The sequence below is a fragment of the Typopeltis vanoorti genome, chromosome 9, assembly GCF_054136105.1.
Source record: "Typopeltis vanoorti isolate ZY-2024b chromosome 9, IOZ_Tvanoo_1.0, whole genome shotgun sequence".
Taxonomy (NCBI): domain Eukaryota; kingdom Metazoa; phylum Arthropoda; class Arachnida; order Uropygi; family Thelyphonidae; genus Typopeltis; species Typopeltis vanoorti.
This window is the reverse complement of record NC_143557.1, coordinates 113318800-113336350: the sequence shown is the minus strand read 5'-3', so window position 1 is coordinate 113336350 and position 17551 is coordinate 113318800. Positions and strand designations below refer to the sequence as shown.

The 17551-nt window shown below is 34.7% G+C and overlaps 1 protein-coding gene across 5 annotated transcripts in view; it reads right to left on the bottom strand.

Annotated features, from left to right (window-relative positions):
• The window catches only part of LOC150103432 (L-fucose kinase-like), a 455316-nt gene that overhangs the window by 111163 nt on the left and 326602 nt on the right, over window positions 1-17551 (bottom strand). For all 5 annotated transcript variants that reach the window (XM_090397435.1, XM_090397431.1, XM_090397433.1 and 2 more), the window contains 2 exons: window positions 7713-7859; window positions 4786-4947 (listed from right to left, as the gene is read on the bottom strand). In XM_090397435.1, coding sequence (XP_090253561.1) covers window positions 4786-4947; window positions 7713-7859 — 309 coding nt within the window. The remainder of the gene's footprint in view (window positions 1-4785; window positions 4948-7712; window positions 7860-17551) is intronic.

Here is a 17551-nt window from a genome sequence, read left to right as displayed (position 1 = left end):
TAAAGGTTTTTGTTATACTTTCTTGGGTTCTAGTCAGTTAAATTAATTTTATAAATGTATACATCCCGAGTAAATCCTAATTTCAATAATATATATATATATTACACACACAATTTTTCTTCTGGCTAGAAAACAAATAAAATTCAGAGATGATATGCATTAGCTTCACAGCATTAGCTACGTCACTAAAATCCTAAAATTTGACTTCGCAGTTGATCCTTAAGCACCTCTGTAGTGGAGTTGCAAACAAGATAAGATGTTGTGCCCTTTGATTGGAAAAGACCTAAGTTCAATTCTTGTCATAAAAAGAGGAATCTTTATATGAAGTTTTTTCAGTTGAAGACGAGTTAACTGGTCTCATACAGAAATTCACCACTCTCCAATTTTTTTTTCTGGAAACCCAGGAGTTTTTCATCTTGAAAACAGATAAATCAACCATAGAGCACATGCAATTATTATCATTATTATTTATCTGACATCTATCAGACCTCCCCCCCCCCATCCATGCCACAAACCACATATCCATTCCCATTTGCTCCAACTGATGTAATAATTTCCATTCAATATTATGTCAAATGACTTTGCAAAGTCCAGCAGTATCATAATGTAGCTATTTCCTTTATCCAATTCCACTATCACCTTATTATAATAGGTGAATAAATTAATGAAGCAGGAACTTCCTTTCAGAGCCATGCTTTCCACTACAGAGTATCATATTCCTATCCACCTATTCCTGAATTTTACTTTTTACCAACTTTTCCAATACTTAATTAAAATAATGATCATTTCATTTTCAAAAGAATAACAAGCACATAATTGACATTAAATTAAATTTAGGAAGGAACGAATTAAAATTTAAGAACCTGTTCCTTACAAATTTGTTCTTTGACAACAGTCAAGTATTCTGCCTTCAAGTTATTAAAGATTCACCAATTTCTTAGCCAAAATAAAATAGAAACTTTAAATGTTTCAAAACGATCAGAGAGAGAGATTATGAAAATACAATCCTCAGCATCAGAGTTTCCACAGCTTGTGCCATGCATGAGTGCTGCCAAAGCCTCCATATAGTCATCTTTTATTAGTGCTTTTTATAAAGGTTTCACTGGCCTGACAACTGTTTCAAACAGGTTGGTTCTTATCACAGACAATGTAGAAACCTTAATAAGGCAATAACCCTCATGCAATACCAAAGCCATGGGATCCTTAGGGGTCTCATGCCAGTCCCAAGCCTGGATAAAGGAGGAGGGTCGGTCAGATGAGTGTCGATGCTCTGACCGTAAAGAAAAAACATGATTGTTATCTGATGCCTATACAACCAACAGCTACAACATGCCGGCTCGGGTGTCGCCTGGATAAACAAGGCCTGTGATACCAATCGAGCGATCAGGGTTGGATCGAAAAGTGGGATACCGAAAGGAAACAGAAACTGAAACTAACAGAACGGTTATCAGTAGGAACGTGGAATGTGCGGACACTCTGGATGTCAGGAAAATTAGAACTACTTTGTGAGGAAATGAAGCGATATCGGTGGAATATACTAGGATTGGCAGAGATGAGATGGACATTATCTGGAGAGATCAATGGATGCGAAGTAATATGGTCAGGACATGACACCATGCACGAAGCAGGAGTTGGCTTCCCTCTCAGCAAAAGAGCTCGAGAGGCACTGTTAGGCTACAAACCAGTAAATGAACGAATCATAGTAGCAAGATTTCAGGCAAAGCCATTCAACATATCAATAGTCCAGATATATGCACCTACATCTGACAGCACAGATGAGGATATTGACTTATTCTACAAAGATCTGACAGAGACAACAGAAACAATACCAAAGCAAGATGTGCTAATTATTGAAGGAGATTGGAATGCCAAAGTTGGAATAGATAATGATGGTTGGGAAAAAGTCATGGGAAAATATGGTTTCGGAGAAAGAAATGAACGAGGTGAAAAATTGTTAGAATTTGCTGTGGACCACGAGATGATGATCTGTAACACAAGATTCCAACAAAAGGAGTGTAGAAAATGGACATGGCGATCAAATGATGGGAAAACCAAAAACATGATTGATATGATTATGATTAAAAGAAGATGGATAACATCAGTACAGCAATGTCGAACTTTTCAAGGAGCGGATATAGACTTGGACCATAGTTTAGTGATTGCAAACATCAAGATGAAATTGAAAAAGAAATATAAACCCCAACATCAGAATAGAAGAGATAAAGCACGAATAAGTGAAGCAGAAATAGGAAGAAGGTACAGAACAGTGTTAGCACAGAAACTTAAAAGTGTGGAGAAAGAAAAAAACTCAAATTTAAGAGTGAAAAGAGTAATGAAGGCAATAGAAGATGCAGTTGAAGGAAACAGTAGCAGAAGAAGAGAAGATCAAGAAGAAATGGATTACACAAGAAACATTGAAGTTAGTACAGAAGAAAAGAATGTTGAAGATAAGAAGGGATACATCAGAACAAATAGAAGAGCAATATAGAAGAAAGCATAATGAGGTGAAAAAAGCAGTCAGAATGGATAAAATGAAATGGTTAGAAGCCCAATGCAACAATATAAAACAGTACTATGGAGAGCATAAAACAAGGGAGGTATACAAAATGATCAGAACCATTAATAGAAAGTGGCAACCAAAACAGACCACAATTAAAGATGTAAAAGGCAAAGTATTGATGAATAAAGAAAAAATTGTACAGCGGTGGACAAGATATTGTAGTGAGTTATATGAAGAAAAACTAGATTCAGATAGCATTGGGAAACTCACTGAAAAATTGAAGCAGATATCACCACCAGGTAATAAGCATGATATGGACATTTTAAGAGGAGAGGTAGAAAAAGCAATAGGATGGCTAAAACACAACAAGAGTCCTGGTAACGATAACATTACTGGAGAAACGATTAAATATGGTGGTGAAAGTATGGTTACAGAAATGTCCAACTATGCAATATGGTATGGAAAGAAGGGAAAATTCCAGAGGAGTGGGTGAAATCAATATTAGTAACATTATACAAGAAACGAAATAAGCTAGAATGTTACTAATATTGATTTCACCCACATATTATAGAACAATTGCCTTGATAAGTCACCTTGGTAAAGTGATGATGATCATATTGACAGAAAAATTGAGAACACAATTGGAAGCATACCTTGCAGACGAGCAAGCAGGATTTAGGAAGGATAGAACTACAATCTAACAGATTTTGACAATGAGGTTAATAGCAGAGAAAGCTAGGAGAAAAAACAAAAACATATATGCTTGCTTTGTTGACTTTCAGAAAGCATTTGACAGTATTGACCAGAAAGTGACATTAGCAATTCTGGAATCCTATGGAATTGATAAAATACTAATAGCTATATTAAAATATGCTTACCAGAATGCAGTTGCAGCAGTTAGAATAGGTGATGATTTGGGGAAATGGTTTAAAACAAGCAGAGGTACTAGACAGGGAGACCCAATATCACCAAGCATTTTCATCGCACATTTAGAAAGAGCAATGGATAAAATGAAAGAAGATGCCAAAGGAATATCTGTACACGGAATGAGAATTAACAATCTGAGATTTGCAGATGACATTGTTATTATTGAAGAAGACGAAAGAGAACTACAAAAAACACTGAAACTGTTAAATGAGGAAGGGAAGAGATTTGGACTTGTTATGAACTTTGAAAAAACAAAGACAATGGTATTTGGTGAGAAGAACATGAAACAAAAGATTCAAGTGGATGGAACTGATATAGAAAATGTAGAACAATTCACATATTTGGGAAGTAAACTGACATATGACTTGGACTGTAAAAAAGAAATATAGATCAGGATTGCAAAGGGAAGAACAAATCTGAAGGCTATGGATAACATCTGGAAAAGTAAAGTGATCAGTCTGCAAACAAAACTAAGAGTATTGGAAACATGCATCTTCAGCGGTGTACTGTACAGATCTGAAACATGGGTAATAAATAAGGAATCAAGAAAAAGAATTTTGTAATTTGAAAGAACTGGTTACAGGAAGATTCTAAGAATAGGATGGGTACAGAAAATCACCAATGAAGAGCGCTATCAGAAAATACAACCAAAACAGAATCTAATGCAAAAGATTATAAAACAGAAGCTGCAATTATTTGGACACATCTGTAGAATGAGTGAGGACCAGAAGATAAAGACATTTATGTTTGGTATTTTGGATGGTTTAAACAGAAGAGGTAGACCATACAGAGAATGGATAGACGATATAAAAGACTGGTGTGGAATGGGTGTACAAAAACTGCGACACTGTGCACTGGACAAAGAAAAGTGGAAGAAGATAGTGAAACAGACATCAACGGGCAGCGAGCCCATGATTCGTGATGATGATGAATACCAAAGCAATCCAATGTGAAAGAGTTGTATTTTACATAAGTGAACTTTCAGTCTGTGCATAAATTGTAATAATCAAAAGAGAGCCAAAGGCTCCATTTCAAACATATATATATATATATCTGTTTGAATATATATATATATATATATATATATATATATATAGGGGATATTAGAAATCTATCCTTCTTTCATAGAAGTAAAATAGAAACTTTAAAAGTTTTGAAAACTGAATTGAATCCAACTGATTTTAATGTATAATAATTATAATTCAAGCAATTACATGTTCTAACAGGTTTCATTATTAGTGTTGCCACATATCATGTATAAAAAATTCTATCACATCACTTCATTTTCAGACCACATTCATTCATAGTGCATATGAATATTCCCTCTTCAAAGTCAACTTGACCTTGCCATACTTTACCTTTCCATCTAACAAAACAGCCATATTAACAACAGAGCCTCCTATTTCATAGCAGATAGGTGGAGTATCAGTCCATCCACCTTGAAGATCTACTCTTGCTGGACACTCTGCTATCACCCACAACTCTAAAGGAGGCATAGATGATTTCTTGAGAAGGATGTGCTGCAGAAACAAAAAACTGTACATTAGCATACTTGTTAAACATGATGCTATAAAATCAATCTAAAACTGATAGTAAACATAAAACCAACCTAAAACACATTTGGTAGCAGAGTTACATACAATGTAAAGATATAAAGTAGAAATGTAGATAATTGGTGGATTTCATTTTTAAATTGCTACCCTAGATAGGATTAAGTCACTTAATGGAACATTACTACTGCTATTAATAATAATAATTAAGGATGCACCGAAGCATGATTTAGCTGAATAAATGAATACTGAATATTTGGCTGAAGCATACTGAATTAAATTTTACAAAAAATAAATAAATAAAATAAAATAAAAATATGTAAATAAATAAATAAAAATATAAAAAACACACTTGTTTATATAAATATATAAAAATATATATATAAATATATAAATATTTCTATTTATTTTACTTCATTTCGATGATGTACAATAAATAGAAATAGGGGATGTTAAAGATCCCACCTTATTTCAAAGCTGAATATATGTAGAAACTTTCAAAGTATCTACATATATTTGGCTTTGAAATAATGTGGGATCTTTAATATTCCCTATTCCCATTTAATAGAAGTAATTTAATCTTAAAAGGAACATTTATTTAGAGGAAAAAATTACATGTCAGCATAAAAATGAGTTAAAAAACATTGGCCTTATTTCCTTAAATAATAAAATAATAATATTAACAGAACTTTAATTTTGAATTTTTAAATATAAAGAATAATTATGAATTTAGTGATCAAAATAAATATGGGCTTTTTTCACAATTGAAGGTCAGTTAGCTGATCTGATATGGAGGTAGCAGGGTTTTTTCTCCCAGAAACTTGGGGTTTTCATCCGACACATAGACAAATCACCCTTCAGAGCACATGGAATTAACGATGATGAGCAGTAGGTGCCGATCATGGTAGTAATGTCGTAGTAGGAGAATTAAATAGTAGTGGAGAGGGTGAGATATATTTAGTGAAGTAGAGTTGAGTGCCCTCCCATGATGAGTCCTTGGACTCCCAGGAAGTGTCATGTAATTAGTAAAAGAAAGCAATTTTTCAGTGGTTTTTGGAAGAAGCCTACTTCTGGTTTCTTCATAAATATTTCCTTCTGAAAAAACTAGGTGATAATGAGGAGAGGTTAAATGCTATCATAATTTACTCATGTTTTTTCTTTTCATCATTACAATTTTCCAACAATCTCACCATTTTTGATGCAGGAATGTTTCATTACTTGATATTTCTGAGTCCAATTCAAATTTCTTATTAATCCCTTAAAAAATGCTAGTTTCACTCTTGGATCTAACTGTAAAAACTATAATATTTTTGAATAAAATATCAAATATTCTGTTAATTTCTTCACAGAAGAATTTTTTTCATTGTTCCTACTCCACATTACTTTACCTTCCCCCCACTTCCTTTAACGGCTTAACAACATATGAAGGCACATCGCCGGAATAAGGAGACAGAAAACAACATCCAAAAAGGTATGTCCAAAATTTCTCCTATATTTTTTATTCTTCATATATTAATTTTATAACACTTCAGTAATGCCCTAGATTTTTGGGTAAAGAGCCAATGACATAGTAAAAAAAAGGGGCACTCCTAAATGAAAGTAGGCTATATTAGCCATTAAAATAAAAAAATAAATGTTTAACAATGGTCCTTATTTCTATAACTTGAAAACTACTGGACTGATAATTTTAATCATGTGTTTGGTTTATAGTTTATTTGGCACAAAGACAACACAGGTCATACTGTGCCATACTAAAGGTTACAACTATACATAAGCAGTTACAGAAAATTGTAAACAATGTGTCTGTACAAAAATCTAGTTCCACAAAGCAGCATCTACAGATAAATTTAATCATGTGTACCATTAGTTCATATATAAATCAACTTGTAACGAAGTACTTAAAAAAAGTGTTATCTTGATGATCAGATAAATACATTTTCAGAGTCATACTAGTTCAGAGCACTTCTGAAATTAAAGCAACATTTGGACTCATGGTTTTGGTAATTTCCTCGAAATACTTTAAATAAATTTAGCAGGGTTCCATTAAAGACCACTGATTTGAGCTTAATGTAGTTAAATTGTTGTTGGTTGCATAGAAATTTAATACTTTATTTTTTTTTTTTGTTCTTGCATTCGATAAACATAAAAAGTAGAGTTCTGCCTAGTAGGTACATTCTGAACTAATTTTATGTGGTTGACATTAATTCACTTTGAATATCTGCTAATTTCAAGCATGCAGCAGATGTATGGTTAAAATGTGCTACTATTATTCTACACACTTCCATTAAATATGAGATCAATATCTGTGTATTAACCACGCTATTGGCCAAGACGTCAAGGTTATCATGGATGCAAAGTGCATATTAAAGTTGTAATACCATTGATATTACATTGAAATATATGATGGATACGAAGAGTACGAGGATGCGTATTTGATCCATAATGGCCGGTAAGGTGGTTAATAGTGTCTGTTATTGTTGAAAACACAGAAAACATAAAATAAAGTATCAATAGCAAATGCAAATGAGCTTTGGTATGCCATCAAGCAAGGTAAGGAGGGGAAATTTTTTTTCTTTCAGCATGATGAATACCAAAGCAAAACTGAATATTCATAACTTCTCTAACGGTAATAAAGTTTAAAAAAAAAAAAGTCCTGTTATATATACTTTTAATAATGAAGAAATGGGGTATAATTTTAATCTGCTATAACTATCAAGATAAAAACTTCTACATACTTCCTTTGCAGTTTTCACTGCTAATTGAATTAGAATTTGAATTGCACTTTCATAATGGCGAGCTGCTCTCATAAGACGGTCAGGACGTTCCATCCATTTCTTTCGTTCTTCTATCAATGCTTCCAAACCTTCAACAATTTTTTCAGACTAGACAAAATATAAAGCACAAATATTAAGGAATGTATTTTATTTCAAAAGTTTGGTTCTGAATTCTTCAATAAGGTGTAACAAAATGGCAATGAATCATTATTATTCCCTCAAAAATGGCATACACAATTACAATGAAATAGTGATTTCATTGTAATTGTGGTTTGCAAAGGAAACCAGTTTCTTTGGCAGAAAATTATCAGCCTAAATAAATAAAGATAATAATAGTATATGCGAGATAACACTGAAATTTCTTTCTAAAAGCATAACTGCAAGCATCAAAAGACTAACCTTCGTGCATTCTTGCACCTGATTATAAAACCGAATAAAATAAAATTCTGTGAACTAATATAAACATAATTTAATTTACAAACCATATATGAAATCAGGAGTTCATATATGAATTTAACCTAATCCTGATTTCATATATGAAATATGAAGTCAGGGTTAAATAAATAAGAAAAGATAAAATCATAACAGAGAACAAAATGAAAAAACATAAAAGATCATAACAGAAAGAGGATGATTCACAACTCGATTTTTTTTTAGATAAAATTTTCTCTCTTTGTCATGTCAATACCAAAAGAAGGAAAGAAAACTTTATATACAGTAGTTCTTTATCTTGTATTCAAAGAGTGTTATGACAAATGTTCAGCATTCTTGGTTTGCAAACATTTACTTGGATTATAAATTATATAAAGTATGCAGCTAAGTATGATGCCTGCAACAATGTTATGCAAGTAAAAAATTCTGATATTCTCACTGGAGTGAATACTCAAAATTTATATTTTGCTTTTAAGTGAAAATAGGCAAGTCTCATTATTTTAACATGCTGAAATTGGATATTAATGAAACTGTCCAACCACTCTCCAGTTTTTCAGAAATTTAAATTACACGTTGATAACATAACTGCATTCCATATGAACTAATAATATGCATCCAAGCAAATTTACTTACAGTTTATCAGTGCATTCTCTGATTAAGAATCAGCAAGTATATATTGCAGTTTCACATGATTTCAGTATGGTTGTTGCACAGAAGAAACATCTTAATGGAATCATTTGCCATATTCTTCAATAACAGCAGCCAAATTAGGAAATTCAAATATTTATTAACACCTCTTAGGAGTCTAAGTACTCACTATGGAAGGGTATTCCATTCCGCACAACCCAACCACCATTTCCACTACTTGACATACAAAGCCATTTAGCTGATTTATCTATATATGGTATGAAAAAAAAAAAAGTTTATAGGAGGAAAAATCCTGCATCCTCCATATAAAATCAGCTAACTCACTTTCAGCTGATAAAGTCCATCCACATAAAGATTTCTCTCATTACAATAATTTTTAAAGACAACTTTCAACTGTTACTGAGATTTCACATAGAATGAGTATACCCTTCAACAGCTGCCAAACAGACTATGAAGACCCCAAACCTCCTCCATTCAAGAATGCAGCAGTAAAGCAGTACTGCATGCTGGTCATTAGACAGTTCAGGGCTGAATCTGTATGCTTTAGATAGGAGAAATAAGCATGCAAGAGAGAGAGAGAGCTGTAAGGATGAATGATTTGGCTGGGCATAGGAAGAAAGTGAGGATGGATATCAAGAGATTACCAAGGAAAGTGAATGACAACAATGTGGAAGGAAGAGTAGGTGATGTATTGCCCAGGTATGACAAAGATGAGCTGAGAAAGTAACTGAAAATCATGAATTGTATGCTAGCAGAGTTGTGTGAGGAGAAAATAGTGCAAGTTTGTTGATGTGTGGAATGGTAAAATCAAGTCGTGAATAGAAATGTATAAAAGAAATGAATTGCATTTGAATGGATCTGGTGTGAAGTAGCTGGAGAGACTGTTACTAGAAGTAAGCAGAATGAGTAATGTGAACAAGCAGGAGAATGGTACTGATAAGACCAAAGTGTTCCTTGAGTGAAGAGGAGAGTAGTGTGTGTGTGTGACAGAGAGAGAGAGAGAGAGAGAAAGAAAACAAGAGATGAGAATATTAGAACAGGAATGCAAGCTGGACAGGAAAATGGGGAGAGTTAGGTAGACACAGGTTAGGAAGAGTGAATTCCAGAAGCAGTAATAAATGTATTTATGGAGATAGTCAGTATAAGAATGGGATGGCCTGGAATGCATGGGAAGTAATTCAATCTGAGGAGATACGTGGCATAAAGGGTTATAAACTTGAACAGACTGGAGCAAACACAGATGAGGAGTAGCACAGGTATAACTGATTATAGACAAGAAATGTATTTATTTTAATTTTCAACTCATGGCAATCCCACACATGGCACCAAATAAAACAAGATTTATGTGAAAAGCAATTGTTTGTGCTTCTTCACCTTGTGAATTGTGCTTGTGTGTTGATGATGGTATGTTAGTTTAAGGCAGAAATATTTCAATAATAAAATTATTACTATTAATTCTTTTGAAAAGGGAGGACACAGCAGATTCACAAGGTAACAAACCTAACACATTCACTGCCAACTATGAGTATACTCGTAGTTGGTATATGCTTACCGCCGGCAACGAGATTACCTGTACTGACCTTGAAGAAGTGAAAATGCTTGGCGTGTGGAGCTAGCAGCAAAAGTGTGTATACTCGTAGATGGTATATGAGCCTCACAAGCCAACTATGAATATACTCGTATGTCGATTACCGTTGGCAACAAGATTACCCGTACTGACCTTGAAGAAGTGAAATTGCTTGCGTATGGTAACAAACTATGCCCGAGTAGCATGGCAGCAAACATGTTAATCACTTCGGTTTTCATACTCCAGACATAAGTTACTTCTAGACTTTTTTTGTATACTCACTGTTACAGTCTGTATCCTATTGGGCAACATGCAAATCTCTAATTGTATCTAATGTCTCACTTATTAAGTACATGCAAGAGTATCTGCATATGTACAAACTGGATGAACACAATTTATCCTTTCATCATAATCACCTCCATGATTATGCACATTCATATGATTCATGCAGCTGATTAATTTAAACACTCTTAACAAACATGTATATTCTTGCCATTCCTCCCATCATGATCTAGTTTCCCTGACATTCTGCATTAGGTACATTATGCAATTTTTTCCACACTTGATACTAAATGCATTCAAGTGTAGGCCCTTCTGCTTAGATAAATCCATTCTTTCTTCAAACTAACCCCCCCCCCCAAAAAAAAAAAACATTAGCAAGCATTCCTTCTACACAGCCTGCCCAACAAACCGTTTGAAATAAGAGCCCTACTTCATAATTCGATATCATCATATCTGGGTAACAGACTAATGATTTTCACTCTTGCTTCTTTCAGAAATCCTTTCTCGCACTGATTTTATTACTGGTGTGCCTATGAGAACTACCATCTCTTTTCTGTTTTTCAACTGAATTTGTTATATTTTTGATTTTCATTTCTGGAAAACTCAAAGTTATAACACAATCACTGGCAATATATAAGTGAATCACTATATTACATCCTTCTTTTTTTAGATTCTACTTTACTTACCTGATGATTATCATTACTCAATAATATCTTACTTACTTCAGGGTTTTGTTGTCTCTCATTCTGCTGCTTATCATTCAAATCCTTCCTGTGATTCTTGAGTTTTTCTAATTCATATATTATTTGTATAATAATTGATTTTAGATTTATTTGAGATTTTCAGAGTAAAATGATGATCAACATCCTTATTTATAACACATTTCTGTTGAATGCAGTAGGCATTTTTGTTCTTGACTACAGTACAAGCGGTCCCCGGGTTACGGGCGACCCGGCTTACGGTATCCTGTAATTACGAATGGGCTCCCATGGCTTCTGTAAGGATAATTAAATAATTAAATTAATAATTCAGGAACTAGTTTCTTTTGCACATATAAACAAACCTGCACTTTGCCACATTATTAAAGCAGTTCTTCCAGTTATGACCTGGGTCACACTTGCAATGTTTGAAGATTGATTCTTGAACTGTTTTATTTCTGCTGTGGAATGTTACTGTTCTTAAAAGAAAATTCCTTTTAAAATTCTGCTTATGCTAGACAATGCTCCTGGACATCCAACATCTTTAGATGACCTTCACCCTAATATAAAGGTCATATTTTAACTTGCATTTAAGGCTTAAGCTTATTACTTACAGTGTACGTTCCCACAAGCATTCAGGGCTACAGAAGATGATGTGATGACCTTGAGAGAGTTCCGAAAGAATTATAACATCCATGATGCCATCAAAAACATTGCTGATTCTTGGAAGGAAGTGAAGCAATCAATAATTAAAGCGTTGTGGAACAAACTGTGCCCTCAACTCTGTGATGATTTTCGTGGCTTCACAGAAGCCAGAAAAACTGTGGTGGATAGTGACAATGTACAGCAATTGGACATCAATGAAAAGGATGTCATTAACTTACTAGAGTCCCATTCACAAGAATTAACCAATGAAGATCTTGTGGAGATAAAGAAGCAGCTGATAGAAACACAAGAACATGAAGAACAAGAAGATCCAGAGCCGAGAAAGTTTATGACAAAAGAATTAGCTGAAGCCTTTCGCCTCATTGAAGCAGGATTTGCTAAGCTTCAGGAGCAAGATCCTAACATTCAGTGGTTTACAAAGGTTAACTGTGCAGTTAGTGAGAACATCAGCTGCTACAAGGCCATTTATGATGAAATAAAGAAAAAGGCTGTGCAAACAATCCTAGATACTATTATAATTATGGCTATTTTGCCTGCTTCAGTTTAGGAGTGCCCCTGTTTAAATGTCATTGGCTATTTACTCACGGATTCTTAGGGCATTGTAGATGTAAATTTACCAAAAAGTATATGTAGCATAAGGAAGAGAAATTTACACATACTTTTTTCTGGGTGTTGCGACTTTTCTTCTTTCTGCGATGTTCAAAAACTACTGAGTATGCGGAGGGGGGGTAGTCAATTTGGGAGAATTAAAACCCGGGTTTTTTTTCAGTAATATATATATATATAAACATATATATTATATTATTATATTATATAGGGTAGGAAAGGGTGAAAGGGTTGATTTTTTATATAGGGAGGGGGGGAAAGGGGGTTGATGGGGTGCGGTCCGTTTCAACTATTCTTGGTCGTCATCTGAACACATTGGGAAAGTGGATGCTATGTCAGGTTGGGTAGGTGCTTCTGTTTTTGAAGTGTTTGTGTTATCGCCTATTGGTTGGGGTTGTGACCTCAATTTTATGTTGTGAAGCTTCCATACCTCGGAGATTATGTAGGGCCTGTGTACATTGATAGAGTTCGTGTCACATTTTATGGCTATTGTTTCCGATATTCTAAGCATTGTTTCATTGTCTTGTCTGTCTATTATGATGGCCTTATCGATCTGCGGAGTATGTTTTCAAGGGAGTGAACAGCTATTTCCGTTTATCCTGTGCTTTGCATTCGGTTTTTCTTTTTGATGATGCGTTTTTTAATGCTTAAATGTTCTGGAATAGGAATGTTACAATCACGGAAGTTGTTTGTAGTCTTGCCCATAAAGACCTGATGGTGGAACCTGTGTAGGTGATATCACAGTCTTTTTGGCAGGGAAATTTATAGACTACATTGTGATGTTCAAATATTTCTTTCTGTGTGTGAGGTTTGGTGGGTTTTAGGAGATTTGCCAGTTTTTGGTTTGTGGTGAATACTAGTTTGTAGTCAGTATGTTTGAAGATGTATTTATAGGCTTTGTATGTGTTTTGGAGGTATGGTAGTTTGATAATTTTTTGTGTTGGGAAGTTCGTTTCGGTACTTGGGTTGTTTTGGCGGTTTTTTGCCATCCCGTTTGCGTAGTTAATCAGTTGTGTGGGATAGTTGCAATTTGTGAAGATCTGTGTTAGTTTTTTATTTCTGCGTTTAGATTACTCTGATTGGTTGAATATTTGTAAGCATTATGAATTGTGATAAGATGACAGATTTTTTAACAGAATATGGATGGTATGAGTGAAAACGGAGGTAGTTTCCGATATGTGAGGGTTTGTGGTATACTTTCGTGGCTATTTTGTTGTGAGTTCTGGTTAATGTCAAGTTTAAGAAATTGATGGATTTGTTCTGTTCGGTTTCTGTGGTGAATTTTAGTCTGTTGCTGTAACCGTTTAGGGATGTTTTTAAGGTGGTGATGTGTGTGGGATTTTCCCAGAAATAATATACATAATCCTAGATACTTTTTCCAAGAAACCAACTTCAGTGGTAAGCTTCCCTCCTCCAGAAACAGAATCAAAGTCTGATTCTCCAGCAATAGGTCCATCCTCTCTAGCACCATTTCAATCACCATAATCATCTGATTAATGTTAGTCTACCTTCTTGCTTCAAAGAAAGAGCACAATAGTTTCTGTAACTAATTATTACAGTACAGAGTTATTATTATTATTACAGTACAGAGTTATTATTATTATTACAGTATTACACTGTATTATTATTGCCACATATGAGCCATTATAGTATTATTATTATTATTATTGGCGCATATGCCCATTCATCAGGGATCCAAGTTATGTACAAATCCGACTTAAAGACTGTCAACATCATCATCATCAAATTCCTGCCATGTACCCTCAAGGGGTGTACAGGATATGACAGTACTACATGAAAAAATTACATCATTACTAACTTCCTATCTACAATTTTCCTCCAAATCAGTCTGTTACTTGTCAAGACTCCAACATTATCAGATCTTATATTTCTATCATCTAAGGCACTTTGTACCATATCAATCCACCTATATCTTGGTCTTCCTCTGGGTCGTTTTCCTGCCAACCTGGCAGAGAACACTTGTTTTGCTAATCTTTCCTCTCCCATTCTATTTAAGTGACCATACCACCTGAGATTAGCTCTGCTAACGCATTCCTGAATGCTGACAATGTCAAGTTCTTTCCTAATATCCTCATTTTTAATATGATATTGCCATTGATGCCATCTGTTCACACCTCTAATCTTTTTCAGCACTCTCATATCTGCGGTCTCTAGTCTTTGGTCAAGTGTTTTACTTCTGACCCAGCTCTCAGATCCATAAGTTAAAACTGGTTTGAACACTGTCTTGTATACAGCTAATTTAGTGTTCCGACTAATTTCTCTCCTATTCCATATGAATTTATTCAATTGACTTCCCACCATACCAGCTTTGCTGATTCTGTTGTCTATTTCTATATTTAATTTGCCATCTTCAGTAAAAATCGTTCCTAAGTAGCTGAAATGTTTTACTTGTTCCACAGGTTCTCCATTCACAACGCAGTTGACATTTTCAATGATTCTGCCTATTTTCATTGTCTTTGTCTTTTTATTGCTGATCTTCATACCATTATTGCTGATCTATTACAACAGCTATTCAATTTAGTCAGAGAATCTTGCAGACTTGTAGCGGATTTATTTAGAAGTATAACATCATCCGCATAAAGCAAAGAGCTGACATTAACATCTCCAATTTTGATATCAGGTTTAATACCATTTTCCTTCATAATGTGATCCATATAGATAATGAATAACAGAGGGGATAATGTACATCCTTGTCTCACACCAGATTTAACATTAAACCATCTTCCTTCAATTCTAACTGCTGACTTACAACTCAAATAAAGACTAAGTATTACTTGATATAATGCCCCATTGACACCATATAACTGCAGCGTATTGAATAGCTTCTCTCTTGGCACCTTGTCATATGCCTTTTCCAAATCGACAAAACTTAAATACAGATCTTTGTTATATTCCCATGCTTTCTTGACTATTTGTCGTAAAGTGAAGATCTGATCCTGACAGCCTCTATTTGGCCTGAATCCAGCTTGTTCTTCACCAGGATTTTCTTCCACAATTCTTCTCAACCGTTTCTCAAGTATACTTGCATAGATCTTGCCAGGAACACTCAATAGGGAAATACCTCTGTAATTCTCACATTCAGTTTTATTTCCCTTTTTATAAATGGGTACTATTAGAGCTCTACTCCAATCATCGGGAATTCGTCCCTCTGTCCAGGCTTTCTGAACTATGCAGTGCAGCCACTGTAAGACTCTTATACCACCATACTTCAGCATTTCTGGTCGAATATCATCTACTCCTGCTGCCTTTCCACATTTCAAGCCTTTGATGGCTTTTTCTACTTCAAGTATGGATATGTATTCCTGACTGCAAGACTGGCCAGTGTTTTTTATGACTGTGCTCTCATCACTGCTTGTTTCATTTAGCAGTTTTTCAAAGTAATTACTCCATACTTCAAGGATATCTTTTTCTACTGTTTTCATGTCACCTTTATCATCTCTAACTCCTTTTACAGCACTCTTTCCTCCATTCCTAAGCTTCTTCAACAACCTCCAGAATATTTTGCCACCTTCTTGATATTTATTTTCTATATTCTTGCCAAAGTCCTCCCATGACTTTTGTTTAGCTAGTTTTACACACTGTTTAGCTTTCTTACATTTGTCTCTGTATTCTGTAAGAGTAAAAGCTGACTTATTTGCCAGGAACTTTTGATATGCTTTCTTCTTTTCCTTCACTGCCTCTTTAACTTCCTGTGTCCACCAGGGAGTTCTGATTTTTTTTATCCTTGCACACAACCTCACCACATACCTCTCTGGCAGAATCAATCAATGTTTTCTTCAGAGTTTGCCACTGAATCTCCAAGGTTTGATTCCTGTTCTCAAACTCTTTCATTTTCTTTTCAATAATCTTTGTGTATTTTAGTCTACAGTTCACATCTGAGAGCTGCTCAACTTTTATTCGCTTTAAAACTTTCTTACATGTTATTCTTTTCAATATGAAATTCAATTTTATCCTGCTCAAGACTAAATAGTGATCACTTCCAATTTCAAATCCTCTGTACACTCTGGTGTCCTGCACCAGGGAGAAAACATCACTATCAACAATAACATAGTCAATAAGACTTTTCTTATTCCTAGCGTCTTCTCTCCATGTGAATTTGTGCACATTTTTATGTTGGAACATGGTGTTAGTAATAACCAGTCCATGTCCTGAGTAGAAATCCAACAGATATTTGCCATTATTATTAGCTTTGCTCTTTTCTCCAAATTTTCTCAAAATATTTTTGTATGTCTCACAATCATTTCCTACTCTGCTATTTAGATCCCCAACAAGGACCTACTTTTCCTTTTTCATTGTGTCAGTTGCTTTTTCTAAAGTGTCAAAAAATTCCTCCACTTCTACCTTAGTAGAACTTTCTGTTGGACCATAGGCACAAATAAGTCTCATTGTCCAGTTCCCCATTCTCATATTTGCCCACATTACTCTACTTGAGACTGACTGCCATCCAAGAAGATTAGCCTCGTATTTTGTGTTGAATACTATCGCTACTCCTTCTTTTCCTTGATTGTCATTGCCTGAATATAACATTTTGTATTTATTGCTCAGGAAGATCTCACCATTTTTGGTCTTTTTTGTTTCAGTCACCCCTATTATGTCGATCTGGTACTTATCTAATTCCTCAGCTAGCTCCATTTCTTTGCCATTCAGGCTTCTTACGTTGATAGTACTGATCTTTAACTCTGGTGATGTTGAGTTGGGGTTTGTTTTCAGATTTGTTCCAGTAGCTGACTTTTCGCTGTTTGCCCTGGTTCCCTGGTGAAAACAACGGGGGCCTTGTTTAACCGGGCGACGCCCCAGCTGGCATGAAATTTTGTCATGTGGTACCATCATTTTTTTATTTTGGTTTAACCAATAAGAATACAATTTGGTCGGCTAAATCC